This window comes from Trichosurus vulpecula, chromosome 8, assembly GCF_011100635.1.
Source record: "Trichosurus vulpecula isolate mTriVul1 chromosome 8, mTriVul1.pri, whole genome shotgun sequence".
Lineage (NCBI taxonomy): Eukaryota > Metazoa > Chordata > Mammalia > Diprotodontia > Phalangeridae > Trichosurus > Trichosurus vulpecula.
The window spans coordinates 188,118,763-188,146,477 of NC_050580.1; the positions used below are offsets into that span (position 1 = coordinate 188,118,763).

The 27,715-nt window shown below is 34.7% G+C and overlaps 1 protein-coding gene across 3 annotated transcripts in view; it reads right to left on the reverse strand.

The window, feature by feature from the left end:
• The window catches only part of DPH6 (diphthamine biosynthesis 6), a 475,806-nt gene that overhangs the window by 416,553 nt on the left and 31,538 nt on the right, over nucleotides 1-27,715 (reverse strand). Inside the window, exon 4 of one of the 3 annotated variants that reach the window (XM_036736796.1) lies at nucleotides 26,935-27,120. The exons of the other annotated variants lie outside the window; for them this stretch is intronic. Coding sequence (XP_036592691.1) covers nucleotides 26,935-27,120 — 186 coding nt within the window. Of the gene's footprint in view, nucleotides 1-26,934; nucleotides 27,121-27,715 lie in introns of those variants that run through there. 3 annotated transcript variants of the gene reach the window in all.

Here is a 27,715-nt window from a genome sequence, read left to right on the forward strand (position 1 = left end):
GACATCTGAATTCTGATATCACATGAGAGGACAGCTTTGCAAAAATCATTACAATCACAATTCTGTAAATCACAGATTTTGAACAAATTATAATTAGATTGAAATTGATTTTAGATATGATTCTAACCTGTACTATTTCATCAATTTGTAATTCAAACTTATATCAATGACATATTAGCTGGACCGTCTGAATTCTGATATCACATGAGAAGATAGCTTGGCAAAAATCATTATAATCACAATTCTGTAAATCATGGATTTGGAACAAATTACAATTTGCCTGAAATTTATTTTAGATATGATTCCAATTGGTAGCCTTTTATCAATTTGTAATTCAGACTTATATCAATAACATATTGGATGGACCAGCACTAATAGGTAAAAAAACCTCTAAAGATGAAAGCAGGGGTGGTATACATGGGATTTCATCTTTTCTCTGTGATAGGTCTCTATAAATTGCTAAATTAGGGACCCGAGGATTGAATAATATGGTCTCTTGCATGTAGAATTCAAGGCAAAGATCCCCAAAGTGCCTGCACCCTAAAACAAGATTATAAATGGGGAGCATATTGACCCAATATGCTGATGATACTGTCCAGGGACCGAGAGTGCTGATTATTGGGGATATTAATAAGAGTGGTATGGTGGAAGGTACACTGAAGGGATCTGGAGTCAAAAGAGACCTGGATTTAGATTCTGCTTCCAATACCTACTGGCTGTATAACTCTAGAATTAGACATGACTTATATGAGCCTGGTTCCTTCCCTATAAAAGGCTGATAATGCACTGCACTGTTACATTACAGTGTTGTGAAGATTGATTGTGATGCTGTATGTAAGACACTTTATAAATTCCAAATGACTATATTAATGTCAGCGTTATAATTGTTGTTTTAAATATTCTTTTTTGTTGATGTTGTTTTTAATTGAAGGATTATTTCTGTTAAGTACTGCTGTGTTGGGAACTATGTATTTAAGTATAAGTTACCCTCTAGCTGACTGGCTACATATGGTAAGTATGCCTAAATCAAGGACGAATAGTTGTACCCCCACAAGGGAACTCAACCAAAGATAAGAGAAGACTGACCTAGTGGAAATGATGCAAATCACAGGAATTGGGAATTGCTTACATATAAGGGAAATATAAAATTATGGTAACTATGTAGTGTGTAGAAGTTGTTGGCACTAAAACTGAACCATGAAGTTGATGGTAAATCTTTGTTGGCTTTGTTTTCCCAAAGAACATGGTTACACTGGAGACTGAAATATGATTAACAGTGTAAGTTGTTTCTTAGAAACAGGTTTCCAGAGGGGAATAATGCATGGATTGTTTTGGAATTTATACAATATATACTAGTGCGAGAGGCAGAATGATGCTACTTCCTGATTAGGTTTATGTTAAGCTCTTGTACCATTCTGTATTGTTTTATCTTGTAAATTTGTTTTTGTTAATATTAATTTTTGATACTAGGTTTGGCTTGGGCAATATGCTTATATAGTGTGTTATAGTATATGAATGGGATATGGAGCTGCAAGCTTTCCAAAGATTTATCAGCCATTTAATAAGACGATGAATGTCTACTGACTACTCCACATAATGATGCAGCTGAAAATTTATTTGACACTTCCTGATATTAATACAGGAAAGAAAATAGTTAACCCATTGCAAAATATTGATGCAGATCGCTTGATGTTTTACAATGACTGTAAATGGTATAACTTTCCACGTAAGATGGGATCTACTGGGACTCTAGATGCATCCCACAATTTGTATGTTATTCTGCTTTGACCTTAGTTTCATACATTGGAACAAATACTTCTATTTTAGGAGGCTCACTATATTAGAAAACCAGACTGGAGCTAGAAACATTATTGTTATAGTAGGCATGCTGATGAATTGGCAAACCACTAACAAGGCTTCTGAGAGGCAAAGATAAGGGGGAAGTGAATTCCAGGTACACAGCATGGCTTCTTAATTAGAAGACAGAATGTCAAATTTAGAGAATAGTTTTCCCTAGCTAGAACTTGGAATGTATACATGAGTGTACTATAACATACAGAACCAGATCGTAGAGGTCCTTAAATACTAGGCTAAGAGCACTTTAAATACATATTGGACTTATTTTGCTTAGCTGTAAGAAAAGAAGGAGAAGCAAAGCATAGAAAGTGCTGGGATACATATTTCAGTTCCATATAAGAAAAAAAAAATCCTAACTAATAGAGCTATCTTCAAGCAGAAGTTTGCAAAAGGTTTCTACTCTAAGGTCCCTTCTAACTCAGATTCTATGATTTCATGGTATTATTATACTCTATTATCATAGACTAAAAGAATATATTAACTCTTCTTTTTAGTAGAGAATAATATATTCTTGTAGTCAATCAACAAACATAAAGTACCTACTATGCACTACACTAGGTAAGTCAATGGAGATTCAAATACAAAAGCAAGAGAGTCTTGCCCTGAGGGAGCTTCTAGCTAACTATTAATAGGTTAAATTTATATGGTGATATATATTAATTATCTCATTTAATTCTCACAAGAACCCTATATTATTATAAGCCCCATATTACAAATGAGTTAAGCGAAATGCCCAAGGTCACACAGCTACTAATTATCTGAGGTGGAATTCCAAATCAGTACTTCCTCATTCTCAGTCCAGATCTTTATCCACCACAATAGACTGCCTCTCTATAAGCAGAGGATGGATGTACTGAGAGAATGTATACTGGATGTATTGAGTAAGCAATGCTTCTATACTGCTCTGGTGGATTTCCTATCTCTCTCCTCACAGGAGCTATTCTAAATCTCATCTTCTCTCCTCAAACCTCCAAGCTTCCAGATCTCCCAGTCCCCACCTTCTTCAGCTGAGGGCCTCAACTCCTAACTTACTGAGTACTGGCCCTGAGCTCCCACCTTCTCCCTTATCTTCATCTCAAACTTCCTTGACCACCTACTCTCTCTTCCTTTCCTTCAGTGTCTCATAAATGATTCAGGATTTTTTGGCTCGCTCCAACTTTTGTTGGGCTTAGTTTCCTCATTTGTAAATCAAGAGGGTTAAGTTAGTTTACTTTTAATTTTATTTTTCAGCTCTGATTTTTTGAGTGTAACAATTTTACCATAAGGTTGATTTAAATTCCATAAACTCTTCATGTGTAAATGAAAATAAAAAGAAATATTGAAAATAGAACTTTTTCAAGTAGCAATGGAAGGAGATAATAAAAAGCAACAATGTTTACACAGTTACACAGTAAATTTATTTCACTCATTTATAAATCTTTCACTTGAACTTATCTAAGAAGTGAAAGCTCCTCTTTCTGCCGATTTCAGAATATATCGTTGTTGTTCTTACACTATTATAGTGGGGAAATATCAGCCTCCATCTAAAGAATTATTTTCTAGTGTGTTATTCTTTCACCAGTGATTTACTTAAGTGAATACCACGCAGTTACTGCATCATTTGTAGTTTGTTGCCCAGAAAATGTATTCCAAGAACAGCTGTATTCATTTAAATTCACATTAATTTTGGATTTTACCTCTTGGCATGCAGAAAGTTTATTCTCATAGAAATATTATTTAGCATATATTTGGTGGTGTGATTTGTTACATTTTTATAACTATATAATCTACATGCATATATTATATTTATTTACGCAAAACTATTTAGCCCACTTATTTTAAACGGTACCGATGTATGGCAAAAAGAGCACTGGACTTGGAGTCAGAAGATCTGAAGTTCAAGTCAAAGGTCAGACACGTATTTATTCCTTGAGTGACTTTGTCATACTTTTCTAGGCATCAGTTTCCTCATCTGCAAAGGGCAAACAAAAGAAATTCCTGGCATAACTTGGAGTCAGAATACCTATGTTCAAGTTCTGTCTCTGGCAGGCACCCATTGGGTCACATTGGTCTAGTCACTTAAAGTCTCTATGCCTCAATTATTTCTTCCATAAAATAGGGGAAATAATTGGAAATCACAGAGTTGTTGTAAAGACCAAATGAGCTAGAGCATAAATAATTCTCTGGAACCATAAGTATCTAGGATGTTATAGAATGCCTGTGGCAGGGCTGAGAGTGGACCACTCATGTAATCTCTCAGAAAGTATCATTAGTTTGAGCAAATGAGGTATTATGTAGCTGAGTCATAGCTAACTAGTCTGAACCCATCATTTCCCAGGTCAAAAACCTTCGGATGTACTTCACTACCTAGTGAACAAAATAAAAACTCCTTAGGTGTTACATTCAAAGGCTTCCATAATCTGGCTCTGATCTAATTTTCACTATTCCCCTTTGCACACTCTCCACTCTAGACAAATTGTTCTCCATTCTTATCTTATCTTGCCTTGTCCTGTCTCCATACATTTGCATTCACCACCCCCTATGCCACATAAGAGGTACCCCACCACCGTCAATCCATCTCTTCTATTGAAATTCTGCTCTCCAAGGTTGAGCTCTGGTACCACCTCCTAGACTAAAACCTGTCTAATTCTCCCAGGTGAAGGTGATCTGTCCCCTTTTTAATTTCTCATGCCTCTCTACATTAGTTTTCCTAAATATTTAAATATTCTTAACATATGACAGTTATTTGCTTATGCTTTATCTTCCTCCCTCCCTCCCCCACTACACTGTAAACTTCTGAAAAGCAAGATTGCCCTTGCTTATGATAAACGTTGACTTGAAGTATAATGGGTACTCCATGCAGGGTTTTCTACGCGGAGTGATTAAGAAAACATCATCTGAAAACTAAAACCAAGGAGTCAAGGTACTGTGGTACAGTGGGAAGCAGAATCAAAGGACGTGGATTCGAATCCCAGCTTTCCAACTTTCTACATGTGTGACATAATTTAATGTCTCTGGGCCTCAGTTCCTCCTCTTCTATAAATTGAAGTAGTCAGATTAGCTGAAAAGCTAGTTTAAGCTCCTGTTCAGACTTAAGTCTATGATCCTATGAGTTAAGACAGAAGAATCAGTAGCAAGGGAAACAGGAAGCATGAGATAAAATAATGGTAGACTGAATTTACGTGACCAAAGCTTTGTGGCCTGGGAGTGATTTTTATATGGTTATATGGCTCCCACTTGCCAGCATGGCTACTGATCCTCTGCTAGAGTTGGGTACATAAAGTTATTATTTTTCTTACTACTTTCATGTTGTTACATCTGATGATGTAAAATTTTCCTTTCAATATGACAAAAAGAAAATGAGAGTGAAGGGCAAACAATTTAAGTTAAATAAGCATATGTCTTTTTTCTATATTTAAAAATAATATTTTATAGACATAGCAATAAATGAATGCATCTGAGAAGATACAAGAATCTCAATTTATCTTTTATTACCTATTAAAATCTTCCAACATGAGTGGCAATATAGTAAATGTTAAGAAAATGAAATTAATACTGTGATGTTAATTAAAAAGTTAAGATCATACTACCAGCATGCTATTAGATCTGGAACTATACCACCACCAAAACACCTGAAAAGAACAAAAACAAAAAAACCACTTCAATGAATGAATTGTAAATAAATGCAAAACGCTTTGGAGAAAAGTTCAGCCTCATTTCCCAAACATAGGCCTTGAGCATGTAAAGACACCAAAGTATAAAAATAATCAGAGAATGACTCCATTGGGCAAAGTAGAAAGCATATTAAGTTTTTTGTCCTTAACTCTTTAAGTTTTCCCAGTCATATTCATTTCTGGAAGCTATAAAGAATTTAGCAGTGGTATGAAATACCAATAGCGGTTAGTATATACGAAGAATTAACAAGCTTATGTCTAGGAATTTAAAATACTACAAATGTACCAGCTTATAGACTTTTGAACAAGCAGGTATAATCACCTCCTTAAACTAAAGATCTTCAGTGACTTTCTACTCCTTCCAGGGTGAAATAAGACTGGTAACTAGTATCCTGGTATTTAAGGCCCTCTGCAGTCTGTGTAATTTTATTTCAATTCTTCTTCTTCACACACATTTCAGTCAAATTGGACTCAGTAGTTTCCAAAATCATCCCATGCATTTCCAATTTTTTGCGTATGTGTGTTCCATTCCTCTTGCTTGGAATGGATACCCTTTACATTTATGCCTATTAAAATCTTCTTTCTTTTAGACCTAGATCATTCCACCTTGTGAGAAACGTGGTTTTGGCGATCACTGGACTTCCTAGGCAGGGCCAAAGTCCTGAAGAAGAACCCTGTGATAATCCCTAGGGAAGGCTGTACAGACCACAGGACTCCCAGAGGAAGACCAAGTGGTAGCCATCCTTAATCTGTGGGGATCACAGGGCCTCCTAGGGGTCAGACCCTAAGGAAGACCCAAGTGATGGCCCCTTAGGATGGCAGTAAGATCACAAGGCTCCCGAGACAGGGCCGGAAGTCCCATGTGATGTCCCCTTAAGAAGGCCATGCAGACCACAGGGTTCCCCAAGGGAATCCAGAGTGGTAGCCCTCTTAACACCGCAGTGGGGATCACAGGACACCCCAAGACAAGATCCAGGAGTAAGCCTGGCGAGCTTCCGCTGCCTGTTGCTTCCCTTCACTTGACCTTAGGAAAATCCATGTGATTTACCCATTCACACCCAAAGAATTCAGGACCAGAGTGGGCAGAGGAAGGCATTTTATTACGCTCCCCAGGAGAGCGGGTGTAGTGCTCACGGGAACACTCACACTGCTACAGCTGCAGGAGCAGGGGTAACCATTCCCTCCACTCCTGCTAGAGTCATGGTTAGTTTACAATCTTTGTTTTTTTACATAGTTTTCCTAGGTTATATAGTTTATATAAATAGGATAATAAGGATACAGAAGCAAAAGTGAAGTTAATTAGATTTTCCTTGTCTTAGTTTAGGATTAAACTATATTCTTTTACTTCCCCTACTTTCCCTCTTTAACATATGCAAATGATGCAAATCAGTAGGCCTGGATTCTTGACCAAAACCAGACACTAGATAAGCTTGAACAGGTTCAAGTGGGTTTGGCCTCTCTAATTCCCCAGACTGCCTTCTCAAAAAGTATGCACATGTGTACAAGTCTCTGACCTCTCACCTGACCGACCTTGAGGCCTGGTCTCTGCTAAAGCTGGGGTGGGGGAGGGTGGGGAAGCACACCTTTAGTTCTGTGGAAACAAAACTCCTCCTCCCATTTCTTACACACCTCCTCCATGAAGGCTTCTCTGACGTCCCCATCTAAAAATATTTGCTTACTTACCAATGTCTGTTTGCTAATTTACCCACCCTATGAACTTAAATTCTAATTTATATTATAGTCAGTTGTATATCTGACCCAGAGACTATATATAAACTTTTCAGTTCTTTGAGAATAGAAATTACAGTTTATCTTTGTTTTTTCAGAGCCTACTTATAATTTCTATAAAATGAATTAAAGACTAAATATGGAAGTACCATAAATCCCTCTGACTGCAGAAGGTAGAAGGTGAATACTGGAGAGCTCTTCCCAGATCCTCCACCATTTTAGTAAGGAATTCAGGAAATTTTCCTCATCATTGTCCATTAGGCTACATTCCTGGATTTAATATCTCTTCAATTCTCACCTCTTTAGATCATTTCCCACCCTAGCTGTAGAGCTTCATCATGCCCCCCAGCTAGAAACTGTGCCCTCCCCACCTTCTCCTTTTCAGCTTCTTTTAAAGCATTTTTTGTATATGTATTACGTATATGCATGTATTTTATGTATGTGATCTCCATAAGGCTAGGGACTGGCTTATGCTTTTCACTGTATTCCCAGAGCAGTGGTTGGAACACAGTTGGTGCTTAATAAATGTTCAAAAGCGGGAATTGGGTCAGATCAGTCTCACTTTACATGAAGTGCTCCGAAGAACTGTTCACTTTTAGTGTTATGAGAAGAGAAATTGTTTAAAGATAAAGAGCTTTAATAAATCTAAACAGATATAAAGAATAACAGAGGTAATTAATTTTTTTCCTTTTACTGATAACTTGTTTAAACTTCACCTTCATTTTTGAATATATTCTTTACTCAGCCTCTGACCAATAAGATATTCCCGCTAACAAAAATTTTAAAAAGATTAAAAAAAAAGTTCAATACATCACTACTGTCTTATAGAATAGATAATAAATAGTCCACATTCCAGCAGATTTTTTCTGCCCTTTTCAGGGGTCTTTTGGTCATTAGAACTGCAAAGCACTGAGTTTCCTCTTATTTTTCTTTCCAGTTACTCTCTGTTGTGTATATTGTTTTCTTAAGTCTGTTTACTCTCTATCACAGAATTCTTCTGTTTCTCTGAGCTCTTTTCATCATTTCTTACAGTGATTCATTTTATTCACAATCACAAATTGTTTAGCCAATCAGCAATCAATAGGCTCCTACTCTATTTCTAGGTTTTTTTGTTTGTTTTTTTGCTACCACAAAAAGTGTTGCTATGAATGTTTTCTTGGCTATGAAAGCTTTCTGTTTTTGCCTCAGTGAGAGTATATGCCTAACAGTGGATCTCTGGGTCAAATGGTATGGATATTTTTGTCACTTTTTTTTTTAGCACAATCTTTTTTTCCTTAGAAGATGAGACTATGGCAGTACATATATAGGAAACTGATCTAGGAGTTTGGGAGATCTGGGCTCGTTTCTCACCTAGGACATGTATGAGCTGCATTACTCTGGGCAAGTCACCTAATCTCTCAGTTACATATTATACATATGCATATGTACTATATATTATACATATTGCATGTATATGCTATAATTTCACATAGCTCTATATAATTTCATATAAACTCTACAGGAATTTACAATTTTTTAAAATTGTTTTTATTGGTATCACACTAAATCCATACATTGATTTAGGGACTGTAACTTTTAGTTTATTTGAACAGCCCAACCATGGGTAATGAATATTGCTCCAATTATGTGTCTTTATTTCTTTACAGTATGCTTTGTTATTGTATTTAAATGTTTTGAATATATCCTGGTAGACTTCCAGGCCAGCCAACACATCACTTCACATCAGTTTCACTCCTTGGTCTAATTTCCACCATTTCCCTGACCTGGTCACCTTCTTCCCAGCCCTCCTCTCTTTTTCAGCTTCCTTTTGGATGTTGTCTTCCCCCACTAGATTATAAGCTTCTTGTAGACCAAAATTGCTTTTATTTTTCTTATTTGTACCCCAGGTTTTAGTACAATGCCTGGCACATAGCAGGTGTTTAATAAATATTTATTGACCGACTGGACTAACTCCCAGATATTTTATTTTTTACTTATTTTGAATGGGATTTCTCCTATTCCTAATGAATTTTTAGGAATTTTTTTGTATTCTGCTACTTTATAGAACTTAGTAATAGTCTCAATGTTCACTTACTGACTTTCTGGAATTTTCTAAGTAAACCTATTTTCAATAAAAAGTTTAAAAAACCCTCCTTTTTGAAAATGTTTATCTTTCATTTCTTTCTTTGGTCTGTTATCACAAAGGGGAGGACAGTCACTCTTGCTTTACTGCTATCTCTATTGGAAAACCCTGTGTTTCCCTACTAAAATGATGCTAGTTTGGGGTTTGATATAGATTTTTATCATATTAGAAATGGCCCATGTGTCGATGAATTAAAGAGAGAGGTGTGTGTGTATGTATGTTTAAAAGCATATATGAGCACTATTCTTTGAAAAGTGTTAATGGCACTTCCTGATGCCCAAAAGTAGTTTGGGGTGGTTTCATTTTTGAATTGGATTATATTATTTGCTACTGTTGAACCACCCTAACTTCCCTAGTATAACTCTGACTTGGTGGTGTTTTTTTTTATATTTAGATACCTTTTTTGCTAGTAATTTATTTTTTTTTTGCTTCAAAATCTATTAGTGACATTGGTCTATAGTTTTCTTTCTTTGTTTTATCCTTACTTGGTTTATGCATCAGGACTATATTTGTCTCATAAAAGAATTTTGGTGGAATGTTTCCAAATTTTTGAGAATCCGAGCAACACACATATTAATTGCTCTTTAAACATTTGAAAGAAGTCACCTGTAGGTCTGTCTGGCCATATTTTTTTTTCTTTGATAATCCTGTATGGTTTGTCCAATTTTATTTTCTAAGATTTTGATGTTTAAGATCACAATTTTATATTGTTAATTTAGTTATGTTGTGCTTTTATAGGTACTCTTCCATTTCTTTTAAATTCTAAGCTTTTACAGCATACATTAGTAGATTTGCTAGCAATCGGTAGGTTCTGGTCATGTCTTTTATTTCTTCTCTGTTGTGATTTCCACTCTGTTTTAACTCTGTTAAAAACTCTGTTTTTATTTTGTTAAATTTTCTTCCCTTTTAATTTTGATCAGATTAGCTAAAGGTTTATCAATTTGATTAGTTTAAGTAGTAGACGTAGTAGTTATGAAAATATATCTCATCAGTGGCTTCCACTATATTCTGAATAATGGCATCCCATACAGGTTTTTCATGATTCAGCTCAGTCTTGATTTTTGATTCATTTTGGCAAGATACAAAAACTTCCTAATAGAGAGTGAGTGAAATGAAAAACAGGCTAATGATAAAAATTATCAGCATGGTCTTTTAAATTATAATAGAGTTAATCAAATTTATTTTATATCATGAGAAACTGTAAAAGAAATATATTCAGTGTTATTATCTAGTTTACACAAAAATCTAATATTACACTTAATAATATAAGTGGCCTGACCAATTCAAGTACTAAAATCACAGCTCTGGGTATTCTTCAGGTTTCACATACAAAGACCGGTCAAAAGTTCAGTGATGAAAATAGTCTAGTTATTTCTTCTCAAATCAAAACTCAACACAATATAGTGAAATATCACTTCTAAATCTATCAGTTCTACACAAAAGCTACATTAACACCTCTGCCATAGACTAAACAAAAGCAGAAGTCTTCAGCCTTTGTAATTTTTACTGTTCTTGTTCTAGCCTCAAGAAGGAAAAACATTTTGGAAAGGTCATTAAAGAGGACCTCCAAACTACTTAGCATACGAAATTTTGCCTTCTATGTTGGCAGTATTAACCAAATATTTAACAGCCACTCGTATTCCACAGATGTCAGTATTAAGCTTGATTCTTCAAAGAAACCAGCTGACATCACAAAGTAAATTGTTAGAGCTACGATTTGTCAAATGAGTAGCAATCTAAAGAAATAAAACTTTCATTAAAGAAAAATGCTTAAGTGCAGCCTGACATTTCTAGCTTCAGAGGAAGGGAGGGAGGGAGGAAGGAAGGAAGGAAGGAAGGAAAGAAGGAAGGAAGGAAGGAGGGAGGGAGGGAGGATGGAAGGCAGGAGGGAGGGAGAAAGAGAGGAAGGGAGGAAGGAAGGAAGGAGGGAGGGAGAAAGAGAGGTAGGGAGGAAAGAAGGGAGAGAAGGAGGGAGGGAGGAAGGAAAGAAGGAAGGAAGGGAGGGAGAGAAGGAAGGGAGAGAAGGAGGGAGGGAGGGAGGAAGGAAGGAAGGAAGGAAGGAGAGAAGGAGGGAGGAAGGAAGGGAGGGAAGGAGGAAGGAAGGAAGAAAGGAAGGGAGAGAAGGAGGGAGGGTGGGAGGGAGGAAGGAAGGAGGGAGGGAGAAAGAGAGGTAGGGAGGAAGGAAGGAAGGGAGAGAAGGAGGGAGGGAGGAAGGAAGGAAGGAAGGAAGGGAGGGAGAGAAGGAAGGGAGAGAAGGAGGGAGGGAGGGAGGAAGGAAGGAAGGAAGGAGAGAAGGAGGAAGGAAGGAAGGGAGGGAAGGAGGAAGGAAGGAAGAAAGGAAGGGAGAGAAGGAGGGAGGGTGGGAGGGAGGAAGGAAGGAGGGAGGGAGAAAGAGAGGTAGGGAGGAAGGAAGGAAGGAAGGGAGAGAAGGAGGGAGGGAGGAAGGAAGGAAGGAAGGGAGGGAGAGAGGGAAGGAAGGAGGGAGGGAGGGAGAGAAGGAGGAAGGGAGGGAGGAAGGAAGGGAGGGAGGGAGGAAGGAAGGAAGAAAGGAAAGGAGAGAAGGAGGGAGGGTGGGAGGGAGAGAAGGAAGGAGGGAGGGAGGGAGGGAAGGAAGGAAGGAAGGAGGGAGAGAAGGAGGAAGGGAGGGAGGAAGGAAGGGAGGGAGGGAGGAAGGGAGAGAGGGAGGAAGGAAGGGAGGGAGGGAGGAAGGAAGGGAGGGAGGAAGGAAGGAAGGAAGGAAGGAAGGAAGGAAGGAAGGAAGGAGAGAAGGAAGGATGGAAGGAAGGAAGGAAAAGAATCCACTTTCCATTTTCTAAACACATATTCCAGGTCAGGAACAGATGCCCTTCCTTTCCCCCCCACCTCTCCAAACCCTAAACAAAAAGAAAAAACGACAACAACAATAAGGATAATATTGGTACCAAAATGCTAAACAGCTAAACTATTAGGTTACTAACAAAAATCTCCAGACCAAAAGTTAAAAATCTGATTTTTGAGAAAGAACTGTTTACACCCTTCCCTGTACTATCAACAGCAATCTAGGTAATAGTGATAGCTTGTATGACAATATTGTCTTTGTTAGTTTAGCCCCAACAGAAATAAAGATCTCCTGATTACAACTTTGTAATTTAAGTCAACTGAAAAGATTTCTAAAGATGTAAAACAAAGAGAAGTCTGACTGCAAGCATTTAATTCTTATACTACCCAAGTTTAGTCTTCAATTGAAGATGTAAATAAGAGAAGGAGCCTATTTCTCTGGCATATATGCCATGACCTGAGGTTCTGGTGTTCGTACAAGTGACAAAGTTGTTCTAAAGTCCCTGAATTACATGGTTTTGTGCTTCACCTGCATGCTCTTGTAATTGCATAGGGCCTAGTATAAAGAGTTCACTTTGTACTGTATCTCATTGTCAAGATTTTTAAACAGTTGCTTTTTTATTGTAATGAGTCAATTACAAGACAGTCACTCAAGCAGTTATTAACAAAAGATTTTTAATTGCATTTTTAATGAATTTTATTTTTTATAAAAGCCCCTAAAAGTACCTGTGGCAAAGGGTAATCATACATTGAATTAAAAGCAATATCTGTTTAATAATGATTTCTCTTTTATTTATGACAACAAAATAAATTTTCTGAGAGAACACTAATAATTGACAGTGTCAAAAAAAAAAAAGGGAATTAGTTCTAAATTAGTAAGAAAACCTAAAAAGAAATGACCATTCTTCCTATTTTGTCTTCCCTCCCATTTACCTGTTTTTAAGATAAAAAAGCTACAAAGTATATGTCATCTTGCGGATATAAGCCAAGACTCATATTACTGGGAAATGAATTCATTCTTCTTTTATCCATAATTTGTAATGTTTAATGTAATCTGAAAGCATTAAGACTGTTTAAAAAATGAAATGAGAATGTAACACATGCAAATCTTAATTTGCTCATTTCAAAAGACTAATATACAAGTACATACAATAATATATATATATATAAATGTAAGTGTATATATGTATATGTGTATATGTAAAATGCAATGCTTCATGTTGACAATAACTATATCTTGTGGTCATCCTCAGACAAGTTATAGTCCCAAAGTAAGAATAAAAAATTCTTATTGTGACTAAGTTTTCATTCATCCCTGAAAAATATAACTATTTATTACAAAGCTGAAATAATCTCAGAGCAAATAAAATTATTATAAATTGCAACAGGTCTAAAAATCTGAATTTTCATTCATTAAAAATACTGGCTGGGTTGAAAACTAATGGAACTTTAAAAAAAATTCAACAGGATATGTGAGTATCTCTAGGAATGATAGAATAATCATAATACTCAAATGATGCTTCTGTTAAAAAGCCACTGAAAATGTTAATAAAATTCACTTTTTGAAATAAAAACTGAATTTTTGCTAACGGTACACATACGTCTGCTAATAAGGTATGATTTGGGATTACCTAAATTAATTTGCCATTTTTGCATCATAATTAAGCATACACTACTCAGTGTAACTTAATTAATCATTAATTAGGCATTTTAAAGGATGTACACTAATAACAAAGTAAGCCTCTCTTTGGGGGTTGTAAGTGTTATGCTCCAGTTTTATTAAAAAGTTTTCATTTAATCAGAATTACTCAATCATGCAAAAAAGAAATATTTATATGTAACTCCTTCCAGAAAAATACTATCTTTTTACACGCTGTTTTTTTTTTAAAGGAGAAAAACTTTTTGATTGTCCGTGGTTTAAAAACCCTTTCTTGTATTTTCTGCCATAAGAAAGGACTGACTGTGAAAACATGAGACTCTGTAGTAAGATTGTGAAGCCCCGGTTAATTAATCTGCTGGTTGAATGACAGAGTGCCTAGGGGCATGGTGCTGGCGACTGACACAGTGTCCCAGTGCACTTTGAGCCTTGGATGGCTACATTCTGCACGGAAAGACTTTGCCCAACAAACAGCAAAGAGGCCTTCACAGGGTCCCTCCTCCTGCCAGAGACATTCCACTTAATTAATTTAAGGCCTCTTTATCTTAAAGTTTTAATAAATTTAATGCATAAGATCAACACATCTACACTACTGAAGGGCTGCTGGTATGTAATGCTTTTCCCATATGCCTGAAGAATTTCTTTTAGTGGCACAACCAAAAAAAATTAACATGTTCAGAAATTTTCAAACATGTTACTTGTTCTATTCGGCAAATACATTTGTACAAGTCAATGTTTAGAGATTCAATTTAATGTATTCCACAATTTCCATTTCACTAGGCTTAAAGTATTTTTTACATTATAAAAATATAAATCATACTTTTCTCCCCTCTAAATAACACTCTGAAAATTACTAATATCTAATCTTCAGCAAGGTAAGGCTATTTTTTTTAGCAACAGGATACAACAGACATTCCCCTAATCCCTTTTACTGCCAGAACAAAACATCTTTCAAATCAAGATAAAATCACTACATCATGAATGTTAATATCATTCCGAGAAAAATAATACCTTATGACTAGAAAAGACCATCCCTTTAGGGAGAAATGTTGTGTTAAAGTGGATTATTCTTTTAGTAGTGTAATAGAATGGCTTCTACCTAGTCCCAGATGGAAAATCAAAATCTGCATTTAAATGGAAATATTTTAAAACAGAAAGGACAAAAGACTAAAACCATAAGGAATATCTAGCTCTTTACATTTTAAAAATCCAAAATACTACCTCAGAAGTTTTTAAAGAGACTGGGATTACGCGTTGTGATTTTGTTTATAAGGGCTTGTAGTGGCATACAATTTTACCTTTACATGACCTGAATATACTGTATGTGCACATAAGATTAGATTCACAATTCTACAATTTTATTCTATATAGAGTTAATAATGAACCTTGTATCTTTCCTCTTCATATCACACTCATAGCATTTTACATGATGTTCCTGTAAGATAACTGCATTTTTACAGAAATCAAACAAAATCCAAGTTTCTTCAGTCCTGGTTCAAATCACTAACATAGCCAGAGAAAAAAAAATAAGTCTCAACACTAGGCAATATTACAGCAATTGCTCTTTCTGACCTGAAAGATTATTTTCAGTTTTTCAATAGTTAGGGCAATTTTCTTAAATCCTTAAGGAGCCTGACAGCACTGCACATTTCTTAATACTTGCATTTACTTTTACATTATAAAACAATAAAACAGCAGGATAATGCTTATACAGTTTAGAGACATATCATCAGGGAAAATAGTACCGTATTGTGGAAAAAAGCAAAAGCTTTATCAGTGCATGCAGATTAAAGCAAGTGTAATCTATATTCTTTAAAAGCACAAACATGTAGGATAGCAAATAACTTGAATTTTGCACTTAGTTCTTTAATAATATTCTGAAAGATTTGATCAAAACACAAACTATGCTAGTTTCTATAACTTGATATCACATCAGACTTAGACAAAATTAATTTTGAAAGCATGCTACTCCTTGGCAAGAGAAAAAAGACTTGTTACTTTCTCCACTGGCCTAAGTCTGCAAGAGAATATGTGGCTTTTACCCTCTGAGTGACAAACCACATTAAGTAATTTGATCATTATTCCTCAATGTAAATCTAATATTTTCCAACTATCAGCCTTCAAGTCACAAGTTTTTAGGATGTTGATCAGGTTTGACTAATGGCCCACAAATTTGGGATTACCCTCCAGGAGCTGTCTTTAGGACGTCCCTCCTGAAACACCACTTCTACTGATAATGTGGGTTTCTGCTACAACTCTTGATTGGCAGAAGTTGTGTCTGCTTGTGATCATTGGGCTCTTTCACTCTCACTGTAAAAATGACTGTGATCATTGGGCTAAGAACACTAAATCTTATACATACAGAGAATGACCTGTCTCATTTTAAACAAGTAATTAATTTCAGATAAATTGCCAATAATCTTACAACTTAGCCAAGGAGCAAAGAGAGTAATAATACTGCTCTGTAGTAAATTTGTTCTCCTCCTTAAAAAATCTTAATTGTCAATAGAAAAGTGACAATGCATGAAAATTATTTTTTGACAAAACAAGATTTTTTTTTCAACTATATACAGCCAAACTAATACAATTAGCCTTTAGTCACTAAGTAGTAAATTGAATGTGGGTGATTTTAGGGAAGAATTTAATATGAGAAGCAACAGTCACATGACATAATAATTCCTCTCTTCAGAATCATCTGACTCTAAAAATATTAGATTTTAAGGAAGGATGATTTAAGAGAAATTCCCCTCAGAATTCTAGGCAGAATCAGGACTCGGGCCCAAATTCAATTTTAGAAATAGCTAACTTTCAAACCCCAAATTTCCTCCTTTAGACTCAAGTATTCTGACATCACTGTATCATCTGGATAGATCATCTTTTACTCATCTAAAACCATCAAAATGGACACAGTAATAATTTGTACTTGTGAAATGATGATAGCTAGCATTTACATAGTACTTTAAAGTTTGTGAAGGTCTTTCTCAACTGATCTTCACAATGGTCCTGTGAAGTGTTGTGATTATCCCCATTTTACAGATGAGAAAACTATATTATAGAGGACCACAGTTCCAAAAATGAAAGAGAAAAGCAGATGACTACAGTTAAGAAAAAAGGACTCATACAGCATGGCTAAGAAGAAGAGAATTCCTAAGGCTGCATACTTTTATTTTAGTTGTCAGATTAGATATACTGACTATGATCTTGATGTTTTAAACAGTATGATAGCTTTTGATATTTGGAGATTTTGGAGTTTGGGTGGGGGGTACGGATGGGAGGGGAGAGGCAGGCAGGCAGATAGTAAGAAAGGAAGAGGGGCAAAGAAGACAGACAGAATGTTCACAGGTGAAAAGCTGAAAAACTTTATTTGAAAGGATGACAAGTTAGCCCCAAAGGGCAGTAATTAAGAGCCTGGAGAAGCAGCAGCCATCCCACAGACACACATGTACAAACCGGCCAACTTGGTAGTGATGTTATGATCTTACAAACTTCTAACAAAGGACCACCAAGGCAGTATGGCATAAACATATAAAATATGTCATGGAAGTAAATATTCCCTAATATGCTTCAAAAATAAAAAAAAGAAAGGAAGGAAAGGAATTACTTTAGAAAAATGAAAGATATCTAGAGCAAGAGGTACTTTCTGTTAATTTACAAGAAGAATGGAATGATCCATGATTATTTTTTCCAAGAGTAGGCAAATATAGTGGTTGGTCATGAAGGTGGCAACAGGGTATAACTGAACAACATGGTAAAACTGAATAAGTATTAGTTAGTCTTGGCTCAGAAGGCCAGGGTTTAAAATCCAGCGCCAGCCCTATTACTACCTTTATGAATTTGGACAAGTTTGGGGCACAGTTTCCTTATTCCGCTGTAAAAGATGGGACTGAAACAGGTAACATCTGAGGACCCCTTCCACCTCTAATCTATGATACTAAAATTCCATGATATTTTATAAATGACTAAAATTGGCCTGGTGTTACAGTTTAATGTGGTTATTCTAGGTCTCCTCTGTTATATATCTCTGAGATGTTACTAAGTCTGCTTCCTTGCTTTGGTCCTAAGAGCAAAGTACTCCCTGTAAAATTTAGCCAGTCAATCAGTTAATAAGCATTTATTAGGCACTTCTATATGCCAGTCACTAAACTAAGCATTGGGACAGGTAAAAAGTTCCTAACATGGGCATAAGGATATTTAGCTGCTACCGAGCTGACATGTATCTGAAATTTTAAAAGCAACATCAAGTAGAAAAAAGTTGAAATACTTTGAACTAAGATTCCAAATTTAGGGAGAAAAAAAGTAACGAAAAAGGGGAAGAGATACAAAGACAGAAGTGAAAATAGTCCCTGCCCTCAAGGAGCTTATATTCTTATGAGGAAGATTACGAATGCACATATACAAGTACATACAGAACACATACAAAACAAATACAGGATAGTGTTAGAAGGGAGGGGACAAGCACCTGGATAAATTAAAAAAAGTGTCTCATAAAAGTTGACACTTGAACAGATTCATGAGAGAAAACGGTGTCTCCAAGAGGTAGACATGAACAAAGAGTGGATTTCAGGCACAGGAGATGGCAAACGCAAAGGCACAAGATAAGAGATGGAACCTCCTGTAAGAAAAAAAATATGTAAACCAGTACCACTGGACTGTAGAGTTCATAGAGAGGCCAGGCTATGGAAACGCAATAATATGACTACTTTGGTTTTGTAATCTTGAGAAGGGAAGGGAAGAAGCATTTATTAAACACCTACTATGTACCAGGCACTTTGCTAAGAGTTTTACAAATGTTATTTGATCCTCATAATAACCCTGAATGCCTAGTTATCTTAAATAACAGAGAGAAATTTTAACACTATTTTTACCAAGTTCTCTATAAATTAATATTGTTCTTAAAAAAAGTTTAACCCAACTTTAGAATGGGTTTACCTTTAGAATGTCGAGAAAATGAACATATTATAGTGATATTTACAGGCTGAATAATGTTCACCTTTTTCTCTTTTTTTCTATTACAAAGCTCAATGACATTTAAGCAAAGAATAAATGAAGCTGCAGCATATATTTAGCGTATGAACTCATTAAAACATTATCCCATGTGCAAATGCTACATAATCAATTCTATATCATATTCACATTTCATTCTATAGTACTGATTGATTCTTCATTTTATAAAATTAAGATAGTAAATAGGATCCTCTTTCTCATGAATCAAGAAAAGAGGATACAAAAACTGAAGGTTCAATGAAGAATGTCTTGCACATAGTAGGGGCTCAAAAAGTATCTGATGACTAACCATGAAAAAGAAACTAGTAATAAGCTGAATACATCATGTATTTATTGCAAAGGTGCCTAAAAAAATCTTTCAAGGAATTGGTATTTTACACAATTTAATAGTGTGACTCCACCTAAAATACATTAGGAATTTGAAAAGACATCATATTATGGCTAATATGATGAACAGAAACTTAGCATAGCAAGAAGCTTCTCAATTGGGACTATTCATTTCAATGAGAAATAATCTTGGTAAATTAAAAAACAAGCCATTTAAACCTCAGTAATAAAACCCCAAATAAGTATAAAGTCTAAAAAAGAAAAAGGCCAACTATATCCAAAAGCAAAGTCCTTCCATATTTAAATTTAAAACAGAAAGTACATGGAATTCAATGTAAAGAAGAGAATTTGATTTATCATGGTACTAAGTAATGACTGAAATAAGTAGCAAAAGCAAGCCACTGTCCATCCTTACAAAAACCAAGGGTGGAATATTTAATATCTAAATTATAAAATCTACCTATTTATAATGGGAATGGTAGCTTTTAACCTAGAGGACTGGTGAATTTCACCTTAGCACAAGCTGACCTAAAATTCTTTATCAATCTTGCTTCTGAATGAACCATACTTTATTTTGGTAAAGCACCTTACTAGAAAAGTAAATGACATAAATGAAATTAACAAATTACATTCACAATTATTTTTTCTTACCCATGAGGAGACTGGCTCAAGATCTCAAGATGAAACCCAGTAATGTTAAGATTAAATGCAAATTCTTCCAAGTTACAATTCAAAATGTCAAATAAAGAATAATAAAGTCCTGGGAAGGTGCAAAGGACAGGAAGTTCATGTCAATATTGGTATTGTGCTGACATAAAAAAATCAATTTACAGCACAAATTAAATGCAAACAAAATATGTATAAATCATATAATGAAGTATACGGGCAAATAAAATCAAAGAGAGAGATGAAATCTACACCTGAGGCATTTAATGAATGTCAAATTTTACTTATACTCTGATATTGCCATTTTAAATTTCAATAAAACTCATAAAAATGGTCTCTTGGTATAGGACCATATATCATTTGTACACAAAATCTAGTCATCACTGTCTAGTCAGAGAAAGCAAGATATCAATTCATAAAGTAGTAATCAGGAAAAAGGTAAACTATAAACAATGCAGAAAAAAATTTTAAAGAAAAAAATTCATGCCAAATAACTTGGGTTTATATCTAGTAGGACTTTTCTCTCTATAGATTAAATTGCTTTTATAACTTAGTTAATTTGTACTCACAGAGTCTCTGTGAAGTAGGAAGGGGCAGATATTATTCAGATTTCAAAGGGAGAGAAAAGATATTTTTTTAAGGCACATGAAAGTTTTGAATTTTTTTCTTGTGCTCAACTTCAAAACCTTGCTCATATTATGGCAACTCATCGGTTACATTACTGTCCATATCTTTTGACACTCCAACAGACTTCATTTATTCAACAAAGAATAAAAATTAATATCTGGGATGAAAGCAAGTAATGAAAGACTCCTTTTAAAAATATCAATAGTTTTATGTAAAGAATCATTCAGTATAAAGCTATGCCAGTCTCCTATGCTCTATCTTTGTTTGGTATTAATTATAAGGCAAATAATTTTTTTCCATACTCTGCATTTTAAAACCATAATGAAAGAACTTCAAAAACTATCTAGAGACAACATTAGCATATCTTTAAAAAATCCACTTGTAAACTTATGCTCATAAACTGTTATGTACATTTCATACAGTTTACAATGCTTATAAGTAACATGGATAAATGATTCTTTAGCAAAGATAAATACACAGGATGTGATTTCTTATCTTTGCAATTCTTACATTTATTTTATTTGTTAAAAGAACAGGAATAGACTTTGTATGTATATGTACACAAAGGAAATCCTTTTTAGAAGTTTTTCTCTGTAATATTTTCTTTTATAAAATTCACATTTTTGTTCACATGCCTAATTTCTAAAAAATCAGAAAAGTTGAAGTTTTTAGTCACCTGGTCACCTAAGGGACATTTGTTTAAAGAGGGCCATCCAGATCTTAAAAGAACCATTTCACCCAAAATGCAAATGGCACATTAATGAACAGGCCAAAGTACAGTAGTAGTCTTGAAAAGCATAATTGTTCAGGTCATACTCATCCATGCCAAAGCCCTCGCCATGTGAAACACTAAGAAGCCAAGCAGCAGCACTTCCTAGGAAACACCACTTGGAACACTATAATAAGGTTGTGGCTCTACCTATCTTGGAAAACAGAGTAACAGACAAACCATGTATAAGTAAAACCATTTCATAGTTGGGTTTTTTATGAGAAACACTCCATTGCCTCCAACTCAAAGGGAAAGTGTTCTACACAATTCATTGTCCTTTCATGCAACAATTATGATAGTCATCCAAAACTCCAAACAGAAAACAACTACTAGTCACATATTGTTCTGGTCCTTTTACATATATTTTTTCATGAAGAAAGATCATTAGCAGTGATTATTAAAAGCAAAAGATAATATAATTTGGCTATAAGCAAAACTGCTTATATTCCATCTAAGTTATGCTTTTGTGTTCCAAAATGTAAAGCACAAAGATTTCCTCCCCATTTTCGTCAAGTAAAATGGACTGCTATTTAAAAAGTAGAGCTATGTAAGATCCTAACAGTTATGTAAAAGATATCTAAAGTAACCTAAAACACTAGTGTTATTTTTTTCAGAAAAAAACAAATTTATTTTATTTCATTCAAAAACTGTAATAATCTCCTTTCATATACCACCTCCATCAAGACACTAAAGATGGATTTTTTTCAAAACCTCTGTAAAATGATCATTGACATTTTAATTAAAAAAAGAAATGTATGTCGAATAAACAGGACATTTCCTGTAACAGTGTGCAGTGGCTGCTCTGTCACTTCTTTGTACAGTCTTGGTAAATTATGCAGGCTCTCACTAGACAGAGCAGCTGTAATTCACTGTCTCCAGTAATGTAATCTACATTTATCACTATTTTAATTAAGCGGATTCTTAATTTGGTACTTTCATTGCAATGGAAAAAAATACCTTATTCAATTTTTTTTTTGGTAGACAGCATCTTGTCTGTCTTGTAAGCCAGAATTTAATTTTAAATGTTTCCTACTGTAACTTGACCTTATTTTTAAAAAGAACTGCCATATTTAGTTTGTTAAGAGTTTGTTCATTTTAACTTTTGCTTACTGAAAAATAGAAAACAAAGATAAAAATCCCAGTTCACTACAATAAAAAAATTTTCTAAAATTTCTATGCAAGCATATTGATCATTTAGACCAAAATGTGTATGTGTGGTGGGGGGGCAAACTACTTTTGTAGTTCTCTGGATGAAGTTAATATTAGTGATTATGTGTCAAAAAAAAAAAGGTACAAAGCTATCTCTGTATTATGAACTGTACAGTCAAAGTTACTGAGGAGAAAATGCAATACAAAAAAGAACTTGACAAAAGAAACAAAGCTGGCAATGTGTAGAAAGATCAACATTAGTGATTACCACTGTTCGACCATGATTTCAGAATACTTTCTGTAAAGTTAAGAAAATGGAATTCAAAACCGCTTTGTGCAAATGGCAAGATAATCATTTTCAACAGATCATTTGAAATGCCTGATTTTTGTTTTGTTGTTGTTAAATCCATCATACTGGAGTAGAACAGCTTTTAATCATTTTAAAGACAGCTTTGGACATTTTTCATTATTTTCCCATTAATATTTGTAGCTGCTATCCAAAACAATTTCTGTTTGATTTCTTAAAAAATAAGTTGATGAGTTTCTGGGAAGGCTACATGTTTTTATGGGTGCTTTCAGTAACAATTACTAGCTTCACTTACTATGAGCAATAATACGCTGCTCATTAAATTGTCTATCTTTGCACATAAGACATCACAAATTCTATGTTTCATTGAGAAATAAAGGACTGATACAACTAAAATCGACTATCATGGCTCAGGTAGGAATGACACTAGAGATTATCTAATCCAACACCCTCACTTTACAGATGATTACACTGAGGCCCCACGGAGGTGGAGTGAAAAGTTACCCAAAGTGATCTCTCAAATAAACTCACTTGTGACAGGAAAGGCCTATATTAAGCTAAACTTCATCATCATCTATTATCATATTTCAAGTATTTCCAAATACTGGTTTTGTGAAGCCAAATATTATTTACCACAAGTGATCCACAGATATAAAATGTTTTGTTGTTGTTTTGGGGGAGTAGAGGTATGCAGTTTGAAACTTCTAACTTCTTAGTTATTCCTCCAAATTTACCAAGGGATAGACATTCAGGTTCAGCATAAATCTTCAGTTATGTGTTTAAGATGGTCACCAATGGCTGAATCATTAAAAGTAATTACACACAAAGATTTAAGATTTTCAATTCAAAGAAGTGTATTAACTATGTTCTACAATTACATGAATATTCTTCACCTATGAGGTGAAGCCTTTTAACTTTGCATCAAATTACTTTTATAATACCGTACAAATAAGAGTTAAATAAAACTGCTTTTGAAAGTCAACTGTGTTAGTTTTTTTTTTTAACCACTGTTCATAATATCCAAACATGATGCTTGGTATTAACATACTATTATGTTAATAACTGTCCATACAGTTTTGCTTCACATCAAAAACGACAGTTATCAGCACAATATATAACCAAATAAGTATACAAAAAAAGGAAATCTAAATTTTAAATGAGTTTGAATCAAGAGAAAAATCAATGCTAATGAATGACAAATACTTTAGTCATTGTGTAACTCCCTTGGTTTGAATTTAAATAATGTCATGTTATAAAGCCTGGGTTATCCAATTCAGGAACAAGTAAAAGTTAAGTTCTAGGCAGCCCACTCAGTCTCTAATTAAGTAAAAGTAGTAAGTACAAAGGAGCTAATTTTAAAAAAAAATACTCTTATACTGCAGCTCAACTTCAAAAAGATACTTCATGAAGAGACTGTACAGCTCAGAAGATTCCTTCTCTCTCAAATTACTCTGATGAACGTGATAAACTTGAGATTTGCCACTGAGTAATGACAAGAGGTAGCCAATACTTCTAAACTACAGCTCAGAATGGTCTTTTGTTCCCTTTGTTTAAAGTAAAGCCGCTACTGAAAAACCAGAATGTCGCCTTAAGAAAAAGGGGCCTCTTGTTGGGACTAAAAATAAATATCCTGCTTCTTACCTGAATATTCCAATGATCTACATTCATATACTGTTTACTAACAGACTATAGAGGGCACTGTTGTATCAGCTTTGAACCATTACAATGGGAGTAAAAAAAAAAAAACCTGTCCAAAATATATTTTTAAAAATACAATTAAGTAGATATAAACCCATTATATCTAATACTAAGGCAAAACGCTGAAATGTGTGTGTTTCTAAAATGCTCTGGACTTCAATGGGGCAAAAACTTCACATAACCTACTGTGAAATTGTGAAGAGCACTGCACACAGTACACACTTGGCATTTTCCTTTTGTAGTACTTTCATGGAAAAGGTAACTAATCATAGCAACTCCTTATCCATCGCAAACAGCTACCTATTACGAGAATCCTGTTCACAATCAATATGAAAATGAGTGTAGCCAGTTATGCAATTCTTCTATAATTCTATCAACACAAAAAATACATTCTATTTGCACACTTTTGCCTAAAAGGCCAATTCTATTTTTTCTCCCATTGGATAAAACGACAGCTCCAAATCAATCACCTTCTTCTGAAAAAAAGAACACAGCAGAAAGTACTGATCAAAATTAAATCCCTGCCACTACAAGATGATTTACGTAAATACGATGATGAGCACTTAGTGCCAATATCTAATGCAAAATAGAAAAAAAGCAAGTTTTTCTGTTTCCACAGACATATTTTACAATAGCACTGAGGAGAAAAATGTGTCCTATATGGCAATTGTATCACTATTTTTTTAAATAAATGTATGCAAAATTTCCTTAAAAGCATATAGTACTTTTTTGCCATCTTTTTATACACATAGTACTTTATGTACATTTTTCCTCTTCTATTTAGAATAGGAAGTTTATGTAGAGAATATTTAGACATATAGTACATTATATACATCTTTTTCTTTTCTATTTAGTAGAACCTTCCCCCCATATTAATTAAAATGGGTTTAAAATTATTTGTAAATAGCTAACTAGTAAGTATAGGCTAAGAAATATGGAACATTCATATTTCTGTTTCTAATTTTTCTAATGTTTTGTTAAACAAATATAAGAAATTTTGTCGGCATTGTGCTACTAATGCTAACCAATGCAAAAAAAAAATTAAGAGGAAGTACATTTATTTAACCTTGGCGGTTGGGTATACAGTTCTAATTTTTTCTTTTTCTTTTGTTAAGCTCCAGACTGAGAAATCCCTTAAGAAACAATGATGCAATCTCTAAAGTCCACCATAGAGCCAGTTAAAGACAAGGTGTTAAAATTAGAAAGATCACACAAATTTAAAATATACATCACACCAGCATACCACAAACTAAATAAATCAATGTTAATGTAGGTACCATCCACAAAACTAAGGCCTCTAAGGAAGAATCCAAGCTCACTAGAAAAGCTGCATACTCCATGTTTTGTCAGTATCAAACTTCCAAAGAGCTTAGCACCTTCTCTAAAATCAGAGTGCAGAGCTGTGAAAGTGTTAAACATTCCTCGATAATGTCTCAACCTGCTCTTAAATCATAAAGGGGGAAGAAGAGGGAGGGCTTCAGATGGTATGTAGATTTCTACTTTATTAAAAAAAGCACCAGTTTAACAACTTATTTTCAGCTAATAAAAGCCAAAAGTAAAGTATGGAAAAATGTGGCTAACACTAACTCTAAGGCTTCAACTTATTAACTTAACCAAATGCTATTTCTCTATTGCTCCCTTAAATTATTAATTTATGAGTTTTGCTTAGTCTTCTCCTGAGGCAATGCATTTTGTAGGTGTGTTGCATGCATGTAAATAAACTGAAAGCTTTTATAAAGAATTAATAATATACTACAAATAAAAACAAACATTTTTAATGAATACTGAATACATAATCCTACAAACAAGGATTTATATAAATGGACTATATTTTTAAAAAATTTTAGAAACTATTAACAAGTGAATTTAAAGGCACAAACTCAGAAAAATGAAACACAAGTCTACTATTAATCATTCTTAAATCTACTATGAGATCAAAATTCAGTAGTTTGAGAGCTATACAAGACTTTATTAGAAGCACTTTCCCTGAAATCTCAAAGGAAGTTTTCTTAACTTTTAAAAAACTGGCTTGAAGTTCTAGTCTTGTTTTGTTTTTCCCAAAAACCACAAGGTTCAATGCTCCAAGTAGGTGATGATTCTTAATATTCAAGATATTTAACAGATACTTTAGTTTACCAAGCAGACAGAAATGTGGCATATTAAAGTCAATTTTGGTTAACTCTAATTTATTCAAAGCTTGATTGTGAGCAACAGCTCCTAAAAGAAATGCAGCATTGTTGATTCATATACAAGCATTTTACTTAACTACATTGGATAATAGCAGTGCTCCTAAAGGAGTATAAAAAGCAAAGTGATTAGCAGTCATTACTGTTAATTAGTGTTCACTTTACATTCACAGGGATGAACCTCCTCTGAGTTGAATAAATGGAAAGTTTCTTTTTGAAGGCTTGCCAAACCTTGCCTAGGTAAGTATTGGAATAAGCCATCAACTACCGTAAGAGGAATCAAAAACAGGGACAGATCAGCATCCAATTAGTATGTCTCAGTTTTTAAACAGGAAAAGGGTTGAGGGGAATGAGTAAAACTGGAAACTCATACTTCACATTCTGCAATCTCACTGATAAAAGGAGGAAATGTGTGTTTATCAAACTTGCTGTGAGTGCACAGTTCATTTGGCGTCCTGTAAACAATTGCCTGGCTGCTCACTTCCAAATGCATGTGAGAATCTTGGAGACTCAGAACATCATATTCAGCAGGCAAGGTCACACTAGTGATGCCCTGGAAGTGGGAAATTAGGAAAACCTGGCAATCAGAGGTTTAAGATTGACCAGAAAAAGCCCTCAGGCTTGCTTACCATCTTTCACCACCAGCCTGGCTGTCTCTACTTATTCAATATTAACACAACAGGCCTAGAATGAATGAAAACCATTTTGCACACCTAACAAGAAGAGAAATACATTGGCCTTCTTATTTATACAAAGATTAGATATTTCTCAGGGTAAGAAGCCATCTCGAAGAGACAGCTTGAGACGCAGATTTGTGAGGAAAGCAAAAACCTCTCATACATTCCGTTAAGACCAGGGAATAGCAGGCATCCTGTTGATTATCAAGTTTCCTTTTTCCCAACTCCACTCCATTCTGTTCATTTTTAAATAGAGGCAAAAACCCCAACCTATAAAATGGAAAGAACAACAGATCAGAACTATCATTGCCATATTCTGAAAATACAGGGCTACAGGACTTCCACCTCTCATTCCTATACTTTTAGGGCATGTTTGCACACCCTGTTAAACATAAAAAAATAGCAAGGAACTCCCAGTAGAAGACTACTGCAGTTAGAAATAATTATGGTTTCTCATGTGCATGCAATGAA